Source organism: Pagrus pagrus (genome assembly GCF_965226575.1).
Source record: "Pagrus pagrus genome assembly, chromosome: 15".
NCBI classification, from domain to species: domain Eukaryota; kingdom Metazoa; phylum Chordata; class Actinopteri; order Spariformes; family Sparidae; genus Pagrus; species Pagrus pagrus.
Window position 1 is genome coordinate 3,962,450 of NC_140199.1, and position 19,043 is coordinate 3,981,492.

At 41.1% G+C, this 19,043-nt stretch overlaps 2 protein-coding genes across 2 annotated transcripts; both read right to left on the reverse strand.

Annotated features, from left to right (window-relative positions):
- Positions 1 to 42: 42 nt before the first annotated feature.
- On the reverse strand, positions 43 to 7,595 carry cdc5l (CDC5 cell division cycle 5-like (S. pombe)). Its single transcript, XM_084376265.1, has 19 exons — positions 7,412 to 7,595; positions 6,833 to 6,936; positions 6,496 to 6,657; positions 6,162 to 6,289; positions 5,890 to 5,989; positions 5,639 to 5,765; positions 5,446 to 5,537; positions 5,140 to 5,284; positions 4,854 to 5,045; positions 4,227 to 4,375; positions 3,963 to 4,134; positions 3,627 to 3,791; positions 3,456 to 3,536; positions 2,456 to 2,707; positions 2,232 to 2,339; positions 2,027 to 2,116; positions 1,784 to 1,915; positions 1,332 to 1,412; positions 43 to 434 (listed from the first exon to the last, which is right to left on the reverse strand). Exons 1-19 carry the CDS (start codon positions 7,454 to 7,456, stop codon positions 321 to 323), a joined length of 2,439 nt encoding a protein of 812 aa, XP_084232391.1. The 5' UTR covers positions 7,457 to 7,595; the 3' UTR covers positions 43 to 320.
- Positions 7,596 to 8,943: 1,348 nt separating this feature from the next.
- On the reverse strand, positions 8,944 to 17,973 carry napba (N-ethylmaleimide-sensitive factor attachment protein, beta a). Its single transcript, XM_084376047.1, has 10 exons — positions 17,720 to 17,973; positions 14,963 to 15,042; positions 14,379 to 14,495; positions 13,045 to 13,091; positions 12,862 to 12,939; positions 12,697 to 12,752; positions 11,418 to 11,502; positions 11,157 to 11,261; positions 10,612 to 10,680; positions 8,944 to 9,953 (listed from the first exon to the last, which is right to left on the reverse strand). Exons 1-10 carry the CDS (start codon positions 17,815 to 17,817, stop codon positions 9,801 to 9,803), a joined length of 888 nt encoding a protein of 295 aa, XP_084232173.1. The 5' UTR covers positions 17,818 to 17,973; the 3' UTR covers positions 8,944 to 9,800.
- Between the last annotated feature and the right edge of the window lie 1,070 nt (positions 17,974 to 19,043).

Below are 19,043 nucleotides of genomic sequence, written 5' to 3' on the forward strand. Positions count from 1 at the left end.
GTTTTCACCTCGTCCAAACAAACACACACTACAAACTTTGTCATTGTTGAAAAGAAACTTTATTGGTCACTAATACAGAAACACAAGGGACTACTGAGCATGCTCAAAACTCAGCTTGTGACACCATAGCAACATGAGCACACGGAGGCGGGGCTTGACTCTGGAATTGCTGCGAACATGAAAAATGACAGAAAAATTCAATGCAACGAATCGGAGGGGCGATAAACTGGTTTGTGTTCCTCGCAGCAGCTGTTAGCTTGATTTCAACGTCTCCATGAGGAGGATTTGAATGTAGCATGAATGTGTGATTTGTGTGTTGCTCAGTATTTCTGAGCACTGTTGATCAGCGCCTCTCTCTCCATCAGCAGCTCTCCGTATCTCTGCTGAAGCTCTCTCTCTCTCTCCATCTGCCTCTCCACGTCCTCCCGCAGGGCCTAAAACACAAACACAAACATAAAACTCTTCCTGATAACACCGAGAAGCAGAGATGGTGCTAACTGGCTGAGGTCAGACAGTGTAATCTGGTTTTAATGATATTATGGTTTCTTGCTCTTCCAGATATTTAACCCTGATATTTAAAAATAAATACTACAGAGATGATGTACAATCATTTTATTAATGAACTGTTTTGTCTGTAATAAGTCAGCAAACTGGAAAGTTTCCCAAGGGTGAAGTCTTTAAAGTGCTTGTTCTGTGTGACCAACAGACCTGAAGTAATGACATTTTAAGTGATATAAAATAAAGCAAATGCAGCTATTTTTCACATGTGAGAAGCTGGAACTCGGGGTGTCTCAATATTGCAATATTCACAATAATTGTGAGATAAAAAAAATGAAATTCTGATATCATTTTAATCACACACATGATAATATCATCTGAGAAATCAAGCCAAGATGTTCGGCCTTGAACATCTTTTGTTCACGAGTATATCTGGTTTCCTTTTCACTAGTAATTGAGACTCTCCACCTTCCTGTACTTGTATTTTGAGGGTAACTTATTTACCAATAAAAGAGACAAAACAACTGAAAACAAAGTTTAACACAGATTTGATTGTGAGAATTTTGTTCCCCTATTTCATAAAGATATTGCGATAACATTGTTATCATAATTTTGTTTGGCCACAATGGTCCTGTGGTGAAAATCTGATATTGTGACAGCCCTGGCTGGAACCTATAGTTAATATGTTTATCTCAATAAATGGGTTTGATTAATAAATTATCAAAATTGACAAACAGATTGACTTATTGTGAGCGTTTAGGTCAATATGTGAGTGTGATCACTGATGCTGAGGACGTTAGAAATGATCATACGTGTGTCAGAAATGTATTCACCTCTTGTCTCCTGGGGATGGCCATATCCTCTTGTTTCTTCAGCTGATCGAAGGTCTGCAGCTCTGTAGCTGACTGCTCCACCTGGTGGACACCATGAGTATGAGAATATTGTTACAAAAATAAATTAATAAAAAACTCATTTACCAGAAAAACACCACTTTAATCCGGTCTGCACGGAAACTGACTGCTAAGTAGGTAGTTCATCAAGTTCACTCAATTCTAGGTCAAAATGTAATGTTTTACAGGCGGATGTTTTAAATCTAATTCCTCACTGATCATCTCTGTAAAATTACGAATGAAACAAGCAGTAATATTTGTGGTGGAGGGAAAAAACTGCAACAAATCCCATCTGATTAAATGTGTTTTTGCACTCCATTACACTAAAAGGAAAGAATTAAACAGGAAGTGATGTTTTTAATGTTGCAGTGAGACTCCCGCCAGATGTTCAGTACCTGTTCCCAGAGTTCACCGTGCTGCTTCAGGAGCCCCAGCGCTCTGGACTGAAACCCTCCCAGCAGGATTTTGAGCTTCTTCTCCAGTTTAGCTGCTTTCCGGGCCTCTGCTGTCATGTGACCACGGTTCACCTGGAGGGAGACAGACGTCAAAGTGTGTACATGTAGCTCTTTTGAAGTGGAAAAATTAGTAACTTCGGGTCAGGTTCTGTTAGTTTTCTGTGTGTCTGTGTTGTTTCTTACATCTAGTTTTTTCTCCAGGCTTTCAATACGGTCTTTCTTTGATGCCAGGTTAGCTCTGGTGTACCTGTTCTGAGCAGGAAGATATAAAACCTGCAGAGAGAAGGAGCAGACCAGATGAATTAACAGTGGTTGAAGAAACCTTTCATGTGAGGAAGATGGTTACTAAACGAAGTCTTTCTTTAAATTCTCTTCGACAATTTATTACCTGTCCGTAGCACTCCTCCCACACCTGGCTGTAGGCCTCCATGCTGAGATCACCGTGACCCATTCCTCCCTTCACCACCTCCATTTCTGCTGCCAGTACTGCCTTTGCCTGTTTAATAACACACCACCTCATTAATCAGAACCACTGCCTATAAACAGTACATCTACATATGTAACATATTTTTAGTCAAGTGAAAACAGCAACGTTGTCGATGTGTGTGTTACCTGCTCCATCTCCTCTGTGCTGACTGGCTTGTAAGAGTGTGATTCCAGGTAAGCTATGTGTGAAGCGTTGTTTGACGTAGAGGTAGGGCCTCTGCTTTTGCCGCGCTGCAGCGCACTGGCTGCGTTGGCCGACGGGTGGTGCAGGCAGTCGTGGTGCAGCATGGTGATCATTTCCTGTTTGATCAGCTCCTCGGCCAGCTGGAGGTCCATCAGCGGCTCCATGGAGGTGGGACGGAGGACGGACTCGTTTACCTGCAGAGGTAACGAGCGGTTAATATCATGCTTATACAAATAAAAGAACTCATTCATATTAATCACCTTCCTGGATTGATCCAACACAACAGCAATCATAAAACAAATGTGACGTTGAAGAGTGTCCTTAAAGTTATGAGTAAAAATGGTGTCACTGTTGGGGCTGACCCGAATGCTTTGAAGCTTCTACCATTGACGTGCAAATACATTTTCTAAAGCAGAAGCAGCTACTCCAAAACAGATACGAAAGAGTGATAAAGAGAAAGAAATTAAGCTCCTCTGTGGTATCTAATTGGTCTCAAAATCTGTGTACTTAACCAGGTGAGTTCACGTAATATGAGCGCACAGAGCGGTATTTAATTTCTGCACGTGTACAAATGAGGACCCACGGGCACTGGGTTGTGATAGCTCGAGCTTGAATCTGCCTACGCATGTGCAACAGCTTTACTGAAGATGATTAAGTCTCTAGAGTTGGAATGGAATAGACAGCAGCTGATGTCTTCCTCCATCTCATTGGACTCATAATGCAGTAAAAGCAAAGAACAAGGACGCCTCAACGCTTCGAATATTAGCGAGGAGATGCTCACTGAAGCGTCAGAGCCCCAAAATAGTATTTATTACAGCACTACAGACATACAAAACTTATTTTTTAATATTTAAAAACATTGATATATAGACACCGTGCAGTTGTATTTTTGTCAAAAGGTCAGTGGTGTTAGCATCAACGTCTTCATCAGACTCTTGTTACCTCTGTGGGTCGAGGGAGATCCCTCTGAACAGCAGTGTGTCGCAGCTTCAGCTCCTTCTCTCTCTCTGCATCTCGTACAGCCTGACACACACATACAAACACAATGTTACAATACAGTTGGGCAGTTTAGATGAGGTTATGCACTCAAGAAAATCCTGTTATCCGTCTTACCTGCTTGCGTGCCTCCACTTCTGCTGCGTCCTCTGTGAATCCCGTCTCTGTCTCCGTTTCTTCGAGCTCTTTCTCAGCATTTTCGGGAAGAACGATCTCAAAGTCGTTCTTGGGGACAGGAAGCGACAGCAGGCCCTGCCTCAGCTGCTGCAGGCTTTCTCTTTGCTGTGTGTGAGGAGAGAGAGACAGCAGTTAATATAGTGTTAACCTCATCAGTCTCAATTTAGATGTCATTTTATTTTACCTGCCTCGGTTAGTAATATTTGCAAAATAAAAACATACTGTGTGATGTTAATGTTTACATTCCATATTTTCAGACAGGAGCTGTATATTCACCATGTGTTTAGCGAACGCAGGGTCAGCCAGCTGCTCCTCGCTGTTAATATTCAGTTTGTCTCTCAGCGGCGTGCGGCCGGGAGTCAAACCCGGGGTCACGGCCCCGCGTGGAGTCAGCCCTCCTCCAGCCTGAGGAGTCATACCATCCTGGCTCTGACTCCCTCCAGGTGTTCTGTTCCAGATGACATGAATGTTAACATTAACAGCTGATTTGTCTCACAAATCCACAGTGTTGGATGAGTATACATGTGACAGCATTGTTACCTGAACGGTGTGCTGAGAACAGTGTTGGGTGTTTGTATCTGCTGCCGCTGAGGAGTCACTCCGCTGAAGTCGCTCTCGTGCAGCGGAGTGTTGAGGCCTCCCTTCAGAGGAGTGTCGATGTTGGTCAAAGCCATCAGGTTCTGGGCTTCCTGGAAATACAGACAGACACAGATAGTAAATATTTAACACAGAAAGTTTCTTACTATCCAAAGATTTGAATGCAGAGTGTTTTTGTTTTCAGGAAAAATATTCCTGAAAAACAACACAAAAACACAACCTTGAAAAAAGAAACTCTGAAATTGATGTATGCTGTAAATTTTGTGTTTTGCATGGTGGACAAGTTATATACAGATACTGTGAGTCTGTAATAAGCCTGTACGAGCTGTGCATATATTTATCTAGCTGGTGATAAAAGGTGTTATTGATCAATGAGAAAGCAAAATCACACCAACCATCACTGATAAAATACAATGAAATTATGTAGTGAATAAAATTTTTTTTTAAATAAGTGCTGTTTACCTGTGTAGACAAACTTTAAACTGAGAATCTAAAGACTTCTGTGTTTTCTATATAAAGTATAATCACTGTGTGTGTTTACAGTACTGACACGTTCAGTGTGACTGTTACCTGCAGTATCCTGTCCTGAACAGCTGGGGTGCGTGGGGTCCGTAGCCCCGTTGCCATGGTGTTGGTGACGCTGTACTCTGACAGGAGGGCCGAGGAGGCCGAGTTACCACTCTCGCTCTCCTCAGCGGCTTGACGGGCGACCTCGCTGGCGACGCCCAGTTTGACGACTTCCTCCAGTTCAGCATCACTGATCTATGACGGACGTTAAATCAAATATTAATAAATACATGATCTGGTAAAAGAGGATTAATTAAAAATGGTACAGGTGTTGGTGTGTCGTGGTTACCTGTGGTGCAGGTAAAACCAGTTTGGAACGTTTCTTGGTGAACTCAGCCACTCCGCTGGTCTGCAGGATGGCAGAAGGGAGGTCGCTCTCTTTCTTCTTCTTGATCTTCTGTTTGTCTTTCTTCCTCTCCCTCTCCTCTTGCTCACTACATGCAAACAAACAAAAAAGAATAAAGAAAATCAGTCCATTGGTTGTGTTTAACTGTAATGTCTTTCTTGTGCATTTACTGTACTGTATCAGCAGAAGCCATCTGTGTGTGTGTGTGTGTGTGTGTGTGTGTATAAAACAGTGTTTAATGTCACTGACCTGCGTAGTTCTCCGTCCAAGTGCTGCTGTCTGAGTCGTTTGAAGTTTGGCTCCAGAGGGACGTACTGCTCCATGCTGGTGTCGTAGAAACCCTTAAAGTAAACAAAATGTAACAATTAATAAATGACACTGAGGCCAAATGTTGTCAGTGTGCATCCTGTTTAAATAGATTAAAACCGGCGACGGTGTTTACCGATGCAGGTTTCTTTTCGAAGGGAATTTCAGCGTTGTAGTCGACCCCTCTCTTCTTCTTCCTCTTCTTCTGAACATCGATTCCAGCCGCTCTCAGCTCTCTACGCTTCTGCAGAGCCGCCAACCGTCTGCAGCACAAAGGGAAGAATACTCGATTATGTTTACTCTTTGGACTTGTGATCATCCCAAGAAGTTACAACTAAGAACATCAGCATGAAAAACTACCATATTGTTTATGATTGTTTATCTAACCTGGCTTCCTCCAGCTGTTTCTCTCTGGCCTTCCTCTTGGCTTTCTTGCCCTGGGTGTTGGCCAGTCGAGCCCTGGCCTCTGACAGCATCTCCAACTCATCTACAGATAGTGAGACAGACAGACAGAATTAATTTATTTTGTGAGGACACATTGACACTGATGATTTTCAGTTAAAATCCTAAAGCCACAAACATGAAACTTGGATTTGTTCAAATAAAAGTTTCTGGAAAAAATTGGTCAGTGCATCATTGTCCTAAGTGTGTTGATGTACCTTCGTCCATGTCCACAGGGTCGGGTCTGGCTGGCTTAGTTTCAGGATTAGGGTCGATCTCTCCTGGTTTTAACTTCCTGGGGTCGTCTCCCACTTCTTCCTCATTGTCTCTTTGCGCTGCCTTGTCTCTAAATACACACAAACACAGATACAAATTAATTACACATTAATTGTGAACAACAAGAATAAAACCCTCAATTGAAGTCCTCCAGACACTGTATTAAAAATTAAGGTCAAAGGTCTGGAAAGGTCTGTTCTAAACTTTTAATAACTTAATAATAATAATAGAGCATGTGTAGTGTATAAATGTGATTTAAATCATGTAAAAGCGTACAGCAGGTATTCGTAGTGCTCCAGACACTGGGCAGCAGTGCGTCCTATGATAGGAGCAATGGTCCTCCACTGAGTGGGCATCAGCTTGGCCAGATGAAGCAGCTTCTCCTCCTCTTCTCTGGACCATTCTGTTTTCTTGATGCTGGGGTCCAACCACTCGTACCTGCAGACACACACAACAGACCACAGTTCAGCGGAAGAAAATAGGCACAGAGAGAAGATACACAACAAACACAGCCAGCTACACACACAAAAAGTTCCAACATTTCCATCCATGGGACTTTAATGAAGATGTCCCCAAGTACAGGACTGTTATTACGGACAACTTCAAGACTCACCATCTGGCTTTACACTGTTTGGCAGACTTTCGGTGAAGCAGGGAGGCGATACGAGACCACTGGTTTTTCCCATATTTCATCACCGCTGCCTTGAGGATCTCATCCTGGATAATTTAGCAGATTAGAAAACGACACAGACAGAAACACAGAACAGACGCGTTAATATTACATCACCGCAGCTTTGATCCAATCACATCGTTCAATCAGACGTAATGTCCATAAACACTAATGATCAACAGCAGATGTGTTTCACTGCAACCACAAGACAATCCCACTGCTGTCAGTCTTAACTAGTCTAACTTATCGTTAGCTCACTTGCTAACATTTGCAAAGTCTGTGCAGAAATGCTTGCTAATAACGTAGCCGCATTTACTAACAGGCTATGTTATTGTTTACACGACTTCACACAATCAGTAACTAAACTCTTTCGACATTGCTGGCAGCGGGATAAATAAACCAAACTTGCTAAGCGGGCTAATTCCCGTTAAGTGAGCAGCTAGCTTCATGCTAACTCGGACTCGCTGGTCTACTAATAGTGGTTAGCAACATGCTAACGCAGCTAGCCATGTAAACACGTACCTCGGTGTTGCGCCAGACGCCTCCTTTTATCATAATTCGCGGCATCTTTGCGGCTCGTTGTTGTCTCCTCCTTCAGTTAAAGTGTTATGACTGATTCTCAACCAGTCCTGAAGATATTTACACTCAAACAAAATCCAACACACAGAGAAATGCGAGGGAGGCACGAACGTGCACCAAACCGGAAACTGGTGTCGCAGAATACAACAGGTCCGCCGCAATGTATTGTGGGTATTATTCTACAAGTGTTGTGAGGAAATCTGTTCCCCAGACGATTGGTGTGTCTCCTTGATCGAAACTCGAACCAATATTGATCCCCGTATCAAATTAATCGGGTTTTTTAGATGTTTAAACGAAACCTGACCTTACCCTAAACCCACGTACCCATTAACTACACCAAACTACAGAGGAAACGGCTCCGGGGACACTATTTGAAGGGGGGAACATATTTCGACGTAACACCTGCGAACACGAAATGTTGCTCACTGCTTTGTTTTCAAGCTTTTTAAATGCTTTAATTGTTTTGGTGAATTATAAGTAAAAAGGTCGATTCAAAAAAAAATAAATCAGTTGTTAGAGTGATTGCACAATAATAACATAATTGAAAGAAATAACATAAATAGTTAATAGTTTAATAAAGACATACACTACTGGTTATGAGACAAACCTTTACAACCTGGCATATTATGTATTACTCAGTTATTTAAGTGTCACAATGACCAGTTACAACCTCCAGTAGCATGTCAGCAGTTCAATTCTTGGTAAATATTGTTTATTAGCCTACTGTAATTTTCAATAATGAGCATCAGTGCATCTCTAGTACTGTTATTCAACCTTGTTTATTATATGCAATAGCCCCATCTTGTGGTTGTAAGACATACCTGCACTTGCCAATTCATTTTCTGAGAACTACGCAGTCTAAAAAAGGCAGTTTACGTTGAATATTTAGACCCTAGATGGGGAATTGCACTCACATGCACTCCATACAAAAGCAATCACATGTTAGTGATCAGAGTTTCTGGAAGGAATGAACATTTTAAGCAAATTCTTAAATACTTCATACATTTTTTCTATTAGAAAACTTTTAAATCTGACATAATCGATGTCTGATACAAATCAGAGCAGGCTACATCAGGAACAGCTGAATTAAACACCAAGTTACTGAAATAATAAACTAAATAACACAAATAATTACTTTTTGTCGCTATTCAACAACTGGAAACAAAATCCAACACATACTGAGGCTACTAAGTGACTAAAATGTATAAATATCAGCTTGTATACAATATCTTTACATCTTTTTTAAGTTATAAATGCTTGTTTTTTAATGAAAAATAAATTTCTCATACCAGTATTTTGTATTTTGATAAGCAAGTATTTGTAATTTGTAACAAGATCGGCAATTAATCGATCAGTCCCTATCATCCCAGCTTTTAGTATCCCACAACTCTCTATCAACATCATCACAGCCTGCTAGTTGTTGCATTAAACAAAGTACTAAATGCATTAATAATACACCAGGAAGCAGTCAGATATCTGGAGCGATGATGTTTTTATTTCAACTCGGTATCTGAGGTACATATTTACTGATTTCACACAAATGATACCAGGCTACATGTATGTTGTTCACACGTTAGCACGACACGGAGAACACTTACATCAACATGACAACAGACATGCACAAACGAGGCAGAGACGGGAGTGAGCGCTGGCGGCTGACTGCACCGACCAACAAAGAACCAACCAATCACAAAGGGCGATATTACTGACTCGGAGGGGTGAGGGGAGGACGAGGGGGGAGAGGGAGACGAGGGCGGACAGATGAGGAGAGGAAGTGAAGGAGAATAAAAGAGGAGAGGAGAGAGGCTAATACCTAAAATATTAAGACAAGTCGTAACACTGAGCACCATAATAAACAATAAATAATATTCTCAGTATTGACAATAAATATTCATAATCTCATAAATAACATTAGTATCCCTTTTCATTAACATATATCCTTAAATCTGATATGAGCTGCACACTTTCCCGTCAAATTATGATTTACTTTACTGCAGTGGACACACACACACACACTCTCTCACACACACACACACACACTCTCTCTCTCTCACACACACACACTTTTTATTTCCATTCTTTCTCTTTAAGTACAAGTCAGTCCAGTGTTACGAGAGCAATACTGCAGGAACAGGGACACGGGGTCGTTTAAAGGTGATGCTTAGCTAGTTGGGGGGTCACATGCAGATTGATATGTACAACTGTAAACTCCCTCAGTCCCGCCCTCCCTCTCTTTTACCCCCACTTTCTTATCTTATCTTTCATCTCTCTTTTGTTTTATTCCCTCTCCCCTTGTCTCCCTCCCTTGTCTCCCCCTTCTCTACTTTTTTCTCTATTTCAGGTCCCCAGCGTCTCCCTGGATGGTCTTTTTGATGCGCAGCAGCATCGTGGTCAACCACTGGTCCAGACGAGACACCGAGTCGAAATCCTTGACGGCCTCTGTGAACGCCTCGCTGTTCTGCTCCTCGTGGGCATCTAGGAGTTTCTGTGGCAACGAAACATGTGACTTAAGGACCTATTTTTAATCTTAATCAATACCACCTCAGGGTCCTGACTCCCACTGTGAGGTGAGGTGATACAGAAGCTGCTCCTGTCACCATGTGTGGAAGTGTCATAAAGTAAAAAAAGAGGCAGCTGGTGAATTTACCCCCAGGGGATCTAAAATAATGCATTATCATGTTGTTGTTGATTATATTTTGCATTATTGCTTTAAATTCACAAAGGAACAAGTAACTTAAGTTATCAGATACATTTAGTGGGGTAGAAAAAAAAAGAAAGAACTTCATTCCACATCAACTAACAAAAATGAATAAGACATTTCTTGCTTTTTGTGAAATCAAAGTCATCATATTGATGCTGCGCTATCTTAATTTGTATTTTTTTTACTTTTTATGTGGTTGTTATGTTGATATGGAGATGAGCAAGACTAGCAACCACTTTGTGGAAGCTAATGTGAATCCAGTAAAGAATCACGAATAAGCAACATTATTTTTAATGTGACTGAAAATTCACACAGATAACAGCAGCAAACACAATATGTATGCACACTCAGAAGGTCATATAATAAAAATGTCTTTACGAAACACCTTTTTTCGATATATTGAAGTGTTAGCTTGTTTAGTTTGAAGAAAAAAAGAGATTACCTTTAACAGTTTGAGCTCTCTGGAGTCTGAGAAGGCTGGAAACATCTCCTCGTACTTCTCTATGGCCAACTGACACACACACACACATAAATTAATTCATGTTACATCTACAGACAAGGTCACCACACAAGACTTTAAGGTATTTAAAGCTATTACTAAGCATCACATTACAGGTCAATGATGTGACTTTTTTCCACATGCTTTATTCATAAATTCAGAAGTACTGAATTTAGAAATAAGCTTACACGCTTCTGTTTTTTGAGGACCGGGTCTAAAATTCTCAATCTTCAATAAAACACCCTACGAACTACGTATATGAACTATCGTATAGTGAATAAAAGTAATGTAATACCATTGATTTCATTATGATAATTTATTTGGGGAATCATGTCAGTCAAGTCAGCTCTCTGAAGCATCACAAGAATGTAATATCTCTCTCTAAAATACAGCGCATGCATCGGTATCCGTGTGTGTAACTGGCTGTCTGACAGTCTGTGTACACGTTCAGCAGTGTGTGTGTGTGTGTGTGTGTGTGTGTGTGTTACCTTGGCGTTCAGTTCGTCCACTATGAAGTGACACAGTGAAGCCTTGAAGAAATACTCTTTGGCGTTGTACTTCAACAGAGGATTGTCCATGGTGCTCATAGCAACCTGAAACACACACAAGTGCAGATAAACACACACAGTTACTGAGTTTTAGGGCGGCACGTGATCAGATAGGATGTTTTAATCGTGTTAATCCTTTGTTTATTAAAGGGACATTGTCTTCATTTTCATTACCATGTACAGGTGTTACTCGTCCATTACCTGTTCGTAGATTTCAATAGCTTTCTGGTACTGCTCCAGCTGAGCGCTGTAGTGTCCGACCTTCAGGAGACATTTGTTGGCTGAGCTGAACCACAAACACACACACACACACACACACACACACACACACACACACACACACACACACACACACACACACACACACACACACAAACACGAGTATAAGTGTATTATTATTGTCTCCACCATCATGCTCACTGCCTGAATGTAATAAGAGGAACATTTACCAGACTGAGCTTTCATACACAAGTCTGATGTAGATGATGTACGACTCGACTGTAAAGGCCACCAGACTGCGCTCTCATATAAATCTATAGGAGTGGGAGTGATCACTTTGTCTCATTTTAGTGCACTGTCAGCATCTAATTATGGTGCAAAACAGCTGAGCACAAGTTAGCTACATAGAGAAAATACACAGTATATATGTATGTACATGCATGATGATATATTGTACAGGCACAGGGCTGCAACTAAGGATTATGTTGTCACTATTGATCAATTTTCAATTTTTTTCTTGATTCCTTGATTCATTTTTAGTTTAGAAAATGTCATGAAAAAGCACATAACACCGAAAGATATTAAAATGATATTAAAAATGTAATAAAAGAAAAAGAAAAGCAGAAAATGTTTGACATAATCACTTAAAACTTGACTCAAACAACTGGAAGATTATCCAGATAGTTGCAGAGTAATGTTCTGATGACGTTGTGTATTTGGCATGTAACTAAGTACATTTACTTAAGTGCTGCACTTAAGTACAATTTTCAGATATTTGTACTTCACTTGCGTACTGGTATTTCCATTTTCTGATACTCGATGCTTCAACTTCAACACATTTTGGAGGCAAAACTCAAACTTTTAATTCACAACATGTATTTGTTAATTTTAGAAACCAGCTACTTTGCAGATCGCAGAGCAAAAATTGCATTTTTTATGTATTTATTGTATCAACAATCAGATAAAAAACACTGAATATCTGATCTGATAAATATAAATGAATAAATGATAAATAATATATATGTAAATAAACGTAGAATTTGCTTTTACTTGTACTTTTTTACACGTAAATAAATTCATTGCCAGAAAATTGACAACTTAAGTGCATCTAATATCGGATACTTTAACACTTTTACTCAAGTACTATGCACATGGATGACTCTCACTTCTAGCAAAGTTATATTTGAACACAATATCTTTACTTTTATTCAAGTATAACTTGTGGTTACTTCTTTACTGCAGTATTAAACAGCACACGTACCTGTTGGATTCTTCTCCCTTGTAGTAGTCTGCTGCCTGCTCATAGTGGGCGATGGCCTGAAAACAAAACATGTTTGTCAGCACATAAAATCATTATTTAAATGGAAATTAACAACAAAAAAGTTTGATTAAATTACAATGAATACTCTTCTCCCCCCTCACGCACCTTCTCAATATCAACCAGCTCAGCCTCATAAATCTCAGCTATAGTGATGTGATGTTTGGCTGCGATGGTAAACCGACCCTGTAACACACACACACACACACACACACACACACACATACAGGGTGTTACTCAGAGATAAGGATGGTCGTCACAGAGCAGATGAATGGTGGAGGCAGAGCTTACCATGTCAGTGTAGATGTCGATGGCCTGATTTAAACAGTTGATGGCCTCTGGAGGCAGACAGAGAAGAACGTAAGCAGGGATGTTATGAACACGAGAAAGAAAGTGTCTGCTGCAGCCGTCTGAGTCTGTTCAGTCAAATTAAAACTCTCCCAGCTTCCTCCCCCCTGTGACTGCTAACCTGCTAACCCACAGTATTTTATTAAGCTCATCACAGGGAGGCAGGAGAGCTGTTGCAGCATAACCCAGATATCAATTTCCTCGAATGAACCAGGGACCCATTTTAATCTTGCAACAATACTACCTGAGGGTCCAAACTCTGGCTGTGGAGGGAAGTTATACAGAGGCTTTTCCCTTTTCATCATGTGCGGTCTGCCAAGTGCCACAATTATGAAGAAAAAGAGGCAGCTAAACACCAGCGATGGAAGAAGTACTCTTTTATCTGATTAAAAGTAGCAATACAGCTGCTGAAGCTCCTCTCTCCCGCAGAAAACACTGCTCCTGAAACGCCTCGTCAGCGGTCCCGCCTTAAATTCAGTGACTTTGTGACACTACGTCGCCAAGTCACACATTTGCGTAATTTGCTGCATAGCGGCTAGTTTGGCACGTAACGATTTATTTGGCACAGCTGCTGTTGAGCATTGCTGGCTCGGGTGTGCGTCAGCTGACCAATCAGAGCAGACTGAGTATTCAGGAGGAGGAACAGGAATACTGACATGTTTTTTGAGCATTGAAGCACGTAAACCTATTCTAGTACTAACCAAAAATACAATTACGAACCTGAATATGAGCATAATACGTCTCCTTTAAGCAGAACTAATATCAGGAGCAAACCTGAGGACCAATGAAACTTGCAAAGACCCGACACAGAACACATGAAGACTGATTTCTGCCAACATACGAACATGTTTTTAGTCTTAATAACTGTACAACTCTGTAAATACAGAGGAAGGACAGCAGAATGAATAAAAAGTGGACCATAATTCATCAATAAACTATAAACTTTGTTCATTTATGCTGCAATTTGTGTAAAAAAAGACGAAGCAATGGAGGATAGAAGGCAAATTTGGGCAAAATTATGGATTAGGAAACATGACAGTGAACTCAGCAGACAGCTGAAGGTGATTTAAGTGAATTTATCTTAACAGGAACGACTGATACTGATTAAAGTTGATGATTTAAATGAAAGACAAACTGTTAAAAAATGAAATGTTAGTTTGTTGGAGGAACTGCGACAGAGCCGAGCTGCACACATACTGGAATACTAAATCAACTATGTGTGTGTGTGTTTGTATGTTTTCCTGTGTGTGTTTGTTAGACACACACGCGGCGCTCACCCTGTGGGTCGGCCTTCTTGTAGGCGTTGCCGGCGTCGACGAAGCTGGTGGCGGAGTCCAGTTTGTTCTGCAGCTGCATGTGGAGCCGAGCTGCCTGACAGAACGCATTCCCCGCGGCTACACACACACACACACACACACGCAGAGTCACAGTTTAAATGAATGCACTAAAATACGAGAAGGCAATTTTTTTAAATGTGCACTCTCGCCAAACTACGTGACTGTGTTCATGATTCAGGCTGTCGACACACATCAGCCGGCAGAACCATCAAACACATCTGAACAGCTAAGTTCTGCTCAGCAGCAGCTATTATTGGATCCCGGAGAGCACACGCTGGGATCTGCAGCCATGTTTGCCTCACTTGTTTGTCCATTCTGTCCTGAATTTTTCGTATCTGAGTCCTGTGCTTGTGTACGTTCAAAAAGCTCTCACTGCTGCACAGGCTGGTGAATCATTTACCTCCCGTTAAAACATTCAATTAACTGTGTGTGTCTGTGTTGGTGTTTGTGTGGGAGTTTGTTTATTTGTGCTCTGATTTAGGTGTGTATGTTTTTTGTCTTTATGATGAGTGTGTGTCACATACCACTCCAGTTCTTTGCCATCTTAAACATGTTGGCTGCTCTGGCGTACATTTCACAGGCATCCTCCACCTTATGGTTTCCTCTGTAACACACAGGAAAAAGGCAAAGACAAACAAAATGAATCACTTCCTTTCCTTTTTTCTGAGCCCATGACGTTGTGATGCATTTCTAAGATAAAAAAAAAAAAGCTTAATTTCACTGAGCATTCATCTTCATTTTGCAAACTGTCACTCTGCATATTTTAACCTAGCATGCGGTGCAGTCCAGCTGAAGGACGTCACGGCGGAGGGCAGCTGAGGATACGTTCACCCTGCAGGTGAAACCCTCTAAAATCTAATATTTTGCCTCCTGTGAGACACAAATCTGATTTAGTAAAGCTCACATGCGCCTCAGTTTTATACTTGAACCATGTTTGATTCTTATCTAGCCTATATCTGTGGCCATGTGACTGCAGCATGAACTAGTTCACACAGTGTTTACATCACTCTCCATGTGACGGAGCTCTGTGTGTGTTTGGTGAAGGAGAAACTGTAGACCGAGCGAGGTTACAAACTGGGATTTGTTGCGTGCAACTGCACAACAGAGATGTGCATTTTTTTATTTTCTTTGATAGAATTTTATCCGTTAAAAGTTTTTTGCAGCCATTGTTGTAGCCACAGAGTGAATGACTAGCTCTTTGTGCATTTAGAGATGTGGTTAAATGACGTTTATTTCCTCTGTTTTGTAGTTTCAAATAACTTATAACATATCTTTTAAAAATTAACGTCACATGATTCCTACATGTGTGTTTCTGCAGCAGGCATCGCAGCGACAGTATCACGTGTGAAGTAAAATATTATGATTCCTGCAAATGAAATGAAAAAATCTCTTAAAACATCATCAGAATTGAAATCGACAGAGAAGTGCTGCTGAAATGACCCCGGCTGAGTTTACTCCATCTCTTAACTCGGGGCTGAGGCTCATTAAAAAAACATGCTGCTGGTACCATGAGGGGAGAACAGATGTGACCCATTTCAGTTCTCGGGCCTGACTGCAGCATTTATTATCATGTTATTCATCAATAACATTGATTTTATATCAGGAAGATGTAAAACGTGTTATAAAATCTTTTACAACAAAGGTTAAGTGCAAACCAACAGAACACATCTTCATCTAATTGTACACTGAAGTCAGATATGTGTGTATTGATCACTTGTGATTTATGCCTTCAGTTTTCCCGTTTTATTTCATCGGGGACATTTTTTGATTATTATCCGAGTATTTGGCATTCCCTGGAAATATGAATATATATTTGTTTATGATTTTATGTGGGTTGTGGCTGGTTTATAAGCATTTTACTGCCGGTACGGCCACAGCGTGTTGATGTAGCACCGTATGTCTATTGCGCGCTGTGGTTTTATGATCCTGACGATTAAAAACTGGAGCCTGTGTTTTAATTACACATGTAAAAGGCCAACGAGGGGCACGAGTTGAAAAAGCAATGTGTTGGTGAAGATTCTCAGTCATCCAGGTCGTGGTTACTCTGAGTGGTGAATCGTAGGCAACTGGACTTGTTTTAGTTTCTTGAAGATGTTTCACCTCCCATCCAAGACGCTTCTTTAAAGTCCAGTAGCCTAAGATAAATAACTTAGGAGCAGTAGAGGTAAACTCTGTGCAGCACTTTGGTTTCTGTACTGGAACTGCATCGTCACTGCTACTAAATGAAATTGAAATAAAAGTCCCTGGTTTTGGACTGTTTGTTGGACGGAAGAAGCAAATCGAAGACGACACTTTGGGGCTCTGGGAGGCTGCGATCAGCATTTTTCATGATTCATTCACATTTTATGGACTAAAACATTAATAACTGGCAGATCGATCAATAATGAAAATAATCTTTGGTTTCTGCCATATGCACTGCATGCAACATTCAAAACACAGGTGTGTAAAATATCACTCAACATAATGACTGTAGGTCTGCAGATGCTGGAGCTCCCTCATCAGCCTAATGCATCTCCCAGGATGAGCAGTCATCCATCAATAGCCTCAGGCAGTCAGTGAAATGATCAATCAGCTGAATGATCTATCTATCTATCTATCTATCTATCTATCTATCTATCTTATATTCCAGTGTTTCCATTTTACTTGTAATCATCCGCCCCTCCCACACACACACACACACACACACACACACACACACACACACACGAAAGAAAAAAAAAACAACAACCAGCCCCCGCATCACCACATCACCACCGACTGGTTCCCCGCACAGCGTCCCCGCCTCCCTGCACCTCTCCTCGGCCTCACGCTCTGTACCACCCCGCTCTTCCCCCTCCCCTCCCCTCCTCTCTCTCCCGCAGCACATTAACATTCCTCTTGCGTGACAGGCCACGACACGCAGGCCACAGCATCTGCGATGACAGCTCAGATTTTTTTTTTTGTGTGTGTGTGTGTGATCCGACATAAAGATGCTGTGATGAGACATTAGGACACAATGTGACCGTGAGAGCTGCAGCTCCGACAGAGGAACATTAAAGGAAACAGGCTTTAAATACTGAAGATAAATGGCTTGATGAGGCCTCTGAGCTCATTGTTCAGCACCACGGGGACGCATCAGGCTTATAATAAGATTATTATAAGAGTATTTTCATGATTTTACGGTGGTCGACAGGCTGTGCGGGGCCCTGCGTGCAGGAATCCCCCCCCTCCTCCCCGCACACACACACACACACACACACACACACCAAAATGACATGGAGGTAAACAGAGACATCCTTTACCCGAACATCCCTCCGAGGAAGGATCCGGACGCTTTGACCTTCTTGTCTGCCTCAGCCATCAGCTGCATGGCCTCCTTCTCTTTGCCGGAGTTGTCCATGGCGAGCTGGGTCTGCCGCTGGCGGAGCGATGGGAGGAGAACGGGCCCGATGTTCCGCAGTGGACGGAGAGGAGAGGAGAGCAGAGGAGAGAGGAGGCGAGAGGAGGCGAGGAGGGAGACGTCTCTGCTGGTGCTGATGCTGAGGGGGCTGCAGCTCTTCTTCTACGGAGAGAGAGGAAGGTCATTTACGGCGCGGTGCTGCCATCTGGCGGAGAGAAGAGAGGCTGCAGGCAGCAGCATCATCGCTAAGCCTGCAGGACTGTGGAAGTACTTTTCTTTATGATGCTATAAACTTCATTTTAAAACAGCAGCATCTCCTTCTTAAACATAATTTCATTGATTAGAGTTGAATGTATGTTTGTATGGTGGCCCAAAGAGTCAAAACACAACAAACTTTAACACACAAGATTTCACAAGACACAATACTTTGGAAAACACAAAGACAATTCAAGAAACACAACAACAACATTTAACAAAACTTCACAAAGTGTGAAATGTTGTATTTTCTGAAATGTTGATTACTGTTATATGTATGTGTGTATGGTGGCCCCAAGGGTCAAAACACAGCAAAATTTAACAAAACACAACATTTTGGAAGACGCCGAGACAATTCAAGAAACACAACAACATTTAATTAACAAAACATTTCACAAAACTAAACAACATTTTATAAACCACAACAAAACTTCACAAAATGGTAAATGTCGTACTTTCTGAAATGTTGATTGCTGTCATATGTATGTGTGTATGGTGGCCCCAAGGGTCAAAACACAACAAACTTTAACACACAAGATTTCACAAGACACAAGATTTTGGAAAACACAAAGACAATTCAAGAAACACAACAACATTTAATTTAATAAACACAACATTTCACAAAACACAACAACATTTCATAAACCACAACAAAACTTCAAATGTTGTTGTGTTTTGTAAAATGTTTTGATTTTTCCTGAAATGTTGTGTCGTGTGAAACATTATTGTGTTTTCTGAAATGCTGCTGTGTTTTAACCCTCAGTGCTACCGTACATCACAAAAAAACTTTACACCACTAGGTGTCATATATTGTAGCTTTAACATAATTTTACATTTTTATTGTCTATTTTAATTTTCTAAGTTTTAATTTTTACACACTTTTGTTTCTTATCATTATTTAAAAAAAAAATTTTCTTATAATTTCTGTGACATTTCTATTCTAGAGGAAGCAGCTGTAACGTCACCGGCTG